Genomic DNA, 8,105 nt, shown 5'->3' with positions numbered 1-8,105 from the left:
GTTATATTTTTTTATTAGTTTTTTTAAAGAAAACTTGAGAACTTTTTGACCCTTACTTCAAGTGCAAATATTGCTTTCTCAATCAACCCCAACTAAATATAACATATGCATTATCTCTTCCTCCAGAATCAAGTTTAAGGAAACGTAAAGTGAATTTTACAATTAATGAAGTAACTCCAGCTGATCAATCAAGCACATAGTGTCATATTTGTCAAAATGAAGCCAAAAATGGCATTTCTTTCTGTTGGTCACTTACACCATAGTTGGGTGATAACAACCACTCTTGTCCCAATTTTCTGCGCTAGTGAGAGCATGTCCCTGCCCAATTAGATGAGGCCAGGGTAGATTGGGTGAATTCCTCTGTCTGTCCTCTCTCTCACTCTTCCACCCGTGTCCTGCTCTCACTTGATTTTCCAGTTACAAGCCTTTTGTCCCCATTGCTCCTCAGTGAGGCAGCACAGAGAGGGGTACCCAGAGGAAGCCTGGTGTTGCATAATAAACATCCAAATGCCATTAGGCTGCTGGCAAACTCACAGAAACACTGGCTTCTCCCTGCCTATGTGTCTGTCTGGCTTGTGTCCTTTATAAAGTCTGGACAGCAAGGGGGGTTTAACAGGAGTGAAATGTTGATGTGTTGACATGGTGACAGTCTGCTTCTTCAAGCTTGGCTGACTTTGATTTGATGTGAGTTTAAAGTAAAGAACTTTTTTTTTTAAGTTTGGTTTCAATTTTACTAGAAATTGTACCAAAAAACCTATGACACAGATACAAAACAGTGATTTTCATTCTTAGTCATAGTAGTTGCTGAGTAATTTTCTATGAATGGACTTTAAGCTAATCAATTAATCAACTAATTGTTTCTGCTCAAATCATACCAATACCATATTCAACGAAAGATATGCTCATTAGGGTTGACAGAGAAATCCCTGCTGTCAATACATCTTTAGTAGAAATAGTTCATACTGCATGTCTGATGACAGCATGTGCCCTCAACAGGCAGATCGGCGACAACCTGATCGTGCCCGGTGGGGTGAAGACCATCGAGGCCAATGGGAAGATGGTGATCCCCGGTGGCATTGACATCCACACCCACTTCCAGATGCCGTACCGTGGAACAACAACCGTGGATGACTTTGCTCAGGGATCAAAGGCTGCTCTTGCTGGGGGCACCACCATGATCGGTAAGGGCTAAAAGTGAAGGACATCCACAGAGTGAGGCTGAGTGTAGGCAAAGCTTGTTTTAGATATAGATAAAAAGCAAAAAAAGAGGGGATAAATGGAAAGGAAGGATGGACAAAGGAAAACAGAAGGGGAAACAAAGGGAAAGAAGCGATTTTGGTGTGTTATGGGCAGCTCTCCAAAATAGGACCATACAAAAGACTCAGTGTTGGGGAAAGGGGGGCAAAGAGTGAAAGTTTGCTCCCACAGAAATAGAGCAGCAGTGTGTCTGTGTACAGTAAAGGTTTGTGTGTGTGTGTTTTTGTGCTTAATGCCGCTCTGAGACCAGACGCTGTCACAGCCACCAGCTGGTAGATACCAAAGTCTAATTAATACCATTAACGTCTTTTGAGCTCACTGTTACTCTGCTGCTTGTGTGCCAGTGTGGCTCAGTGTTCAAACACACACATTCACGAACAGGCGTGCTACTGTAGTAAGCTCTATTCATGAGCTCCATTCATAGAGGGATTATATTGCATTGGGTAATGTGTGAGAAAGAAAGTGAAAAAGTATACTGTAGTTTGTATCTGCCTGTGTCTGCCTGTGTGTATTGCATACTATATGTCTGTATATGTCTTTCTATGCTAACAGATTTATGTTTGTGTCACAGTAAACAAAAAAGTGGTTTAGATGGTTGGCATTGTAAAGAGTCTTTCTATGTGATCACCATTGCCAGCTCTATCCTATTAACATGCAAAGCTTAAGCAGATTGGGTCATCTTTAATAAGATAAAGAAGATAGTCAGGTGGCAAGCCAGCAGTCAGCCTTATTTTATCAGAGCTGAGTAAGATGGGGCTGGATATTCTGTGCATGGTGATACTGGTGTATACAGTGAGGATTTACTTTGTCCATGAATAATTTCAGTGAAAAGATACTGTCTCCATCTTACAGGCATGCACACAGGATGTACCCTTTGTTCTCAGATTTACACAGAAAATCATGGAAATGAATAGGTCAGAGCCCATGTCTATATCACATGTGTAATTTCAATGTGGATGTATTATTGAAAGATATGTTTCAGCAGAGAGGTTTGCTTTGGTGGGATTATTCTATCTTAAATTCCAGCTCTTTCAGTCAGTATTTCCAATATTATGTTTCTTTACTCTTTCCAAATCACATTATGAAAATTCCACTGCCTTTTGGTTCTAGTTTCAAAGCTATGAGATTGATTGTGGTGACATAACAAAAACCAAAAGTTTGACAATATCCACTGCTGAAGAGGCCCCAAATTTTTCAAAGACATCCACACTCAGACAAACTCGTACAAATGCGCTGTGACATCTGACAAGGTTGGTCCCCACTGGCTGAGATCTGCAAAAACACAGACAGACAGACAGACAGACAGCTGATTATGCAAGATAAAATACACAGGGAAGTAGAAAGTAGAAACACCAGAAGACAAATTCTGTCATCACCCTGTCTTCATCTCCCCATGGGTCACCGTCCCCACCCGGCTCTGTCTCTTCTCCTTAAACACATTTCTCCCTCCAAACTTTCATTCTCTCCTCAATCCTTCATCCCTCTCTCCTCTCTTGTTTATCGTTCCTCTCCTTCAGTGGACCACGTGATCCCAGAGGCAGGCAGCAGCCTGATGGAGGCCTATGACCAGTGGAGGCAGTGGGCTGATGAGAAGACCTGTTGTGACTACTCCCTCAATGTGGATATCACCCACTGGAATGACAGCGTAAAGCAGGAGGTGGATAACCTCATCAAGGATAAAGGTAGGCTTTGACGTTATTTCTAAATGGGAGAATGAAGTATGGTTTTCTTAACAGAAAAGTACTTTTCTAAAAAAGTATTTTTTTAAAAAGCTATTTGGTATAGGGTTAGGATTAGTATGTTAGTGTGTAGTTTGTTAAAAGATAAAGACAGTGTAGTTGGTGTTTTTCGGATAGAGGTAAAATGGTGATTCAAAGATCAGAGGGAGCAATAAATACCACATTATTATTATCCTTATCTTTATTGTTTATTCAAGTATTGTTGCAGTATTATTCTTGCAGTAGGTACAAATAAGTAGCTCAAAATCACAGGTGATTTCAACCTACAATAGTCAAAAATCAATACAAATTTGAATGTAGTTGCCTTGGTGCTGTAAAATGTAACTACAGAATAAGTTGCTGTAGTTGAAAGAGAGACAAAGTATAATGGATTAACAAAAGACATGTTTTCTGGCAGGCAAATAAGCAAATCTCCTTCCTAAAAATCAGATAATGTTGCAAAATTAGACTCACATTACATATAAAAACTACATTTTGGTTATTTGCCCTTTTAGGGGGACATAAGTAGCATTTTCTTCTTAATGTTGTCCTTGTTTTTACAGGAGTGAACTCTTTCCAGGTCTACATGGCTTACAAGGACTACTACCAAATGAGCAACAGTGAGGTAAAATAACTTTCATGTGGTGCACACTGGGATAAAAAACCTCAAACATGTAGCTACAGAGTTGAATTTATCTTGATTTCACTAAATGATCACTGCTGACCTGCTGTTAAACTGGATTGTTAATAAGTACAAACATATGGCAATAGTTTAGCAATGATTCAGTGTTTTAAAAAAGTGATGAAATTATGACCTTCAGTTGGTGTTCACCAGAACTCTAGCTTTAAGTATAGTTTCAGAAAAGCATTCGTCTTTTTTATCGCTTGACATACCTTGTTCTTATGTAAATTGTTGCCTGTGATGCATAGCGAGAGTTCATAAGTCCTAGCAGAAAATGTGTAAGTGCAGATGGTGTAAGAGAGGACTCTGTGTTTTTCATGCAGCTGTTGCTAATTCGGTTGGTCAAAGGAGCACATGAGGCAACTGAAATAGTCCAGCTTGAAAAACTGATGTCATGCAGCTTGCTGAGTTACTGCGGTGCAGCAACCTAACAACTACTGCAGCTCATCCCACATGAGTTTAACCATTTCTGGAGACCACACACAATAATTGCAGTGTGTCGTAGTAGACATCACGTAAATTGTGGGCTTCTTTTAAATTGTGGCTCAAGGGTGACCCCTAGGATGAAAACCAAGTGTCTCATTCTTATGTAAACTTCTAGGCAAGACTAAAAATGTAATTTCACTGTGTTCTTTTTTTTCATCCAGCTCTATGAGATCTTTACCTTCTTGGCAGAGAGGGGAGGCATTGCCCAGGTCCATGCCGAGAATGGCGAGATCATCGCCGAGGTAAAAATAACGATAGATAAACTGAAAGACTCCACTCTTAAACATTTTTTTCTCCCTCCTCTTCCCTCTTTCTTTCCTAGTCTGTCTTTAATTACATGTGTCATGCCCAACTGTGTGATCTGTTTTAACTTTTACTGTGATTTATTTCAGTTTATTTCACCTTTATAGCAGAGCCCTATCACAGTGCATCTTCACTACTTACAGACTAAACACACTGTCACTGATGAGAGGGAGAATGAGTTTCCTGTAGGACACTAATGTGTGGGTGTAGTTTATACAGGGCTTTGCCGCATTGTGGACAAATGAAAGTGAATGATTCGTAATAGTTGGGTGGATTAAAAGGGTTGGTATTAGTCAGAGTTCCAGACTATGCCTGGATCCTGTCACTGTGTGTAGCACTTTGAGGGAGTCTGATTTCCATTATCTTTTAAACCAAAAATTTCTAAATTCCTAGATTGTGTCATGACCTGAATTTACTTAAAAGCTACTGAGATAGAGAGGCTTTAGATTTGCTTATGATAAATGCTGTTAGTACTGGTACGGAGGACATGTTGTTGCAAGCTACATGTTGTGACAACCACCATGGATACGTGCTTAATCTGCTGCAACAAAGTGTCTTGAGCTGCAGTTTCCCTAATGGCCACTAGATGCTTACTTTAGGAAACCTCAGACTTCCAACTTCAGTTTCTCCCTAGAAGCACACGAATAAGTACATTTTCCCTACAAAGGTCAAGTCTTAGTAGTGATGTTGTGTGTCTTAACAGTAATTTTAAAAATAATTAACTATCAAGGATATATAGGGTTAGATGTGAATCCAACCAAAAAGGTGCATTAGCTTTTGTAGCAAACTGCACAGGGATCTACTACTAGAGTGACTTGCCAGCAAACCAAACTAGCTGAAATTTTGAGAATTGAGTGTACATGTATACAAAGACCCTCAACCTCCTATAGATTCCCACGGTCGTCTGTGTGTGGCATGACACAGCTGGATAAAACTGCTGCTCACATCCTTACACACTCCTCACACAGGCGGAAAGAAGCAGAAGTAGAACATTATTTTGGAGTGTGACCAAAACTTCACATGAGCATTCACACCTGGTCCACTTTCCAGTTTGATTTTAACAAAAAATTGAATTCACTGTTTGGATTTTTGTCTGTGGTTGTGTGTGTATGCATATATTGTGTGTCTGCATGTGTCTATGAGTAAGCAGCTGTTTACAGAGTACTTGTTGTGTGTTTGTTCAACAGGAGCAGGCCCGTATGCTGCAGATGGGTATCACTGGACCAGAGGGACATGTGCTGAGCAGGCCAGAAGAGGTAAAACACACACTCTACAACTCTACACTAATTATATAATAACATATAATAATAATGTTTGTGTAAAGAGTGATATGTGCAAATATGATTGTTTTTGTGCAAGCCTTGTGTTTTTTTAATTTTTTAGAAATAATGTGTATTAAAGTCTTTTAGGTACATCAATGACATCCCTATCATCTTCCTCTTTCAGTGAATGTCAGCTCTGTGTTGGCATGTGTAACATAAATGTGCTGCCAGTGTGGTTAGTTTTCCATCTCATGAGAAAAAAGTTAGAAAATGTACAAGCAGCTTTTTGAAATTTAAACATTGACACACATACACAGGGTCATATTGTTGCGATAATGTTCCTGAACTTGTCTTCACACACACATTGTTCCTGTTACACACATGTGGTTTCAGACACATTAGAGACATTGGGTGAAAATCCTCTGGTTCCCCCAATTGATACTGCTCATGTTTTTTCAACAAACAGCTAAATGAAAGCCATGCTCCCAACTCAGCAACTTGTCTGCCTTTAGCCTGACTGGGATTTTTCGCTCTCTGGTGTATTGGAATGAAGCCAGTCTCACAATGTCTCATAGTGTCATGCAGCTAAGTGGAGTCTTAAGAATCAAGAGATTGGTAACATGATTTAATTGAGCAGAGGCCAATTTAGATTAGTGTTTTCTTTATCTGAGTCCAGTGTCCTGTGGTTGTAATTTATTGTTATTGGACCCAGGCTGAGCTTGTGGTCTAGAACACAATAACCAGCTGAAGTGTTTACATTACCTTGCAAACTACAAAACACATGTGGGAGACAGTTGTCACACGTGGAGTTATGCTTGGCTTTCTACTTGCAATTTTATTTTTACCACTTCTTTGTGGAAGTTATTTGTTTGTTTGTTTGTTCGCTGACTCTTAAAAACTGACTTTCACAACTAGCATCCAGGAATTTAACAGTGATCACAATTACAGTAAATGACAGGTGCCAGTGTTTGCTCCTGGTCTCATTAAATTTACATTTAACCACCCTAACTAAATGTAGCATAATAAATCCCTCAGCACCAGTTTACGATGTTAAAATTATAAGCTTCCACTTCTTGTTTTGGTTAAAATTGAATTATTCAAATAACGCAGCTCCAAAAATACATAATTTTCCTGCGGTCAATATATTTGAAGTTTATTTGAGAAACTCCTAATGGGAAAAACATTTCCAAGTCAACCACAATGTCCTGTCCCCTCTCTAGCTAGAGGCAGAGGCGGTGTTTCGTGCCATCACCATCGCCAGCCAAACCAACTGTCCTCTCTACGTGACCCGGGTCATGAGCAAGAGTGCTGCCGACATCATCTCACTGGCTAGGAAGAAAGGTAAAGACCTGCATTTAGACTTAACCACTAAATGCAGAAAATTGTAAACCACGTGTTGTTTCCAATGGTTCAGTTTTGTGAAATTGAATGGTATGTTGTACACTCCAGCAACAATCACAGGTTGTAGGGGAATGCCGGTATGAAAGTATCATGGGATGAAAGTAGCATTACAAGGTAACAAGGACACTGTCACACGAATGCCCCTCCAAAAAGCTTGATCTTATGAATGCTGGAAATGTAAGAGTCTATGGTTACCTTCTTACACATCAAGTTGGGCTCTTCTGCTGGTTTCATGAGTGGTTGGGGAAATTGAAGAGTGGTTGGACCAGCCATTGCCGAGCTTGCCATGTTTTTGCCTTCTTGGGGACAAATCTGTTGTACCAGCTGCTGGACCTACAAAAACACAATTTAGGTTAGCCATTGAAGGTTAAGGAGCTGGAAAATGACAAGCAAACAATGTTATATGGACTGGATCAAACTCATGACCATTACTGCCTCATGTGAGATAATGCTCGCCAAACTGAAATGTGGGGTAGCTTTAGATTTATTAATGCTGGGGACAACTAGATATCAATATGTAATAGGGTTTATCTCATTTCAGAGTTTCATCTATTTCATTTTGTGGAGCATGCAGTGATTTAGTGCATTGTGTATGATGAGTACAGCACAAGCAATCTTTGACATGATGTATATTCCACTTTACATTATTCTTTACAGCATTAACCTGTATTTCTAATTGACATGTTGGTACTGAACTCAGTACAACACTTTAAAATAATGTATAATCTGGCAAAAGAGCACCACATTTAAATATTAAAAATGACTGCTTTAGAAACTGGCTGCGATCTTTTCATCTCTGAAAATGTCTTCTGTAATTCAGCTCTCCTCATTTGTTGCTGTGTTTCTGTCTCATTTCTGAGATGTTAGGAATGCACAAACCAGTATCACTGCACCTACATGTATGCCCTTATAAGATCATTTTCCCTCTTCCCTGAAGCTGCATATGTTCATCAGCTTTGTCATTTGGGTCTTTTCTGTGGTCCAGCTTTCACACTG

At 39.7% G+C, this 8,105-nt stretch overlaps 1 protein-coding gene across 2 annotated transcripts in view; it reads left to right on the top strand.

Annotated features, from left to right (window-relative positions):
* The window catches only part of LOC133993666 (dihydropyrimidinase-related protein 3), a 35,922-nt gene that overhangs the window by 18,623 nt on the left and 9,194 nt on the right, over positions 1-8,105 (top strand). For both annotated transcript variants that reach the window (XM_062432668.1, XM_062432669.1), the window contains exons 3-8: positions 997-1,181; positions 2,775-2,939; positions 3,539-3,600; positions 4,305-4,385; positions 5,634-5,702; positions 6,929-7,049. In XM_062432668.1, the coding sequence (XP_062288652.1) occupies positions 997-1,181; positions 2,775-2,939; positions 3,539-3,600; positions 4,305-4,385; positions 5,634-5,702; positions 6,929-7,049 (683 nt within the window). The remainder of the gene's footprint in view (positions 1-996; positions 1,182-2,774; positions 2,940-3,538; positions 3,601-4,304; positions 4,386-5,633; positions 5,703-6,928; positions 7,050-8,105) is intronic.

The sequence above is a fragment of the Scomber scombrus genome, chromosome 14, assembly GCF_963691925.1.
Source record: "Scomber scombrus chromosome 14, fScoSco1.1, whole genome shotgun sequence".
Lineage (NCBI taxonomy): Eukaryota > Metazoa > Chordata > Actinopteri > Scombriformes > Scombridae > Scomber > Scomber scombrus.
The sequence above is the reverse complement of the archived record's forward strand: the minus strand, read 5'-3'. Positions and strand labels throughout refer to the sequence as shown.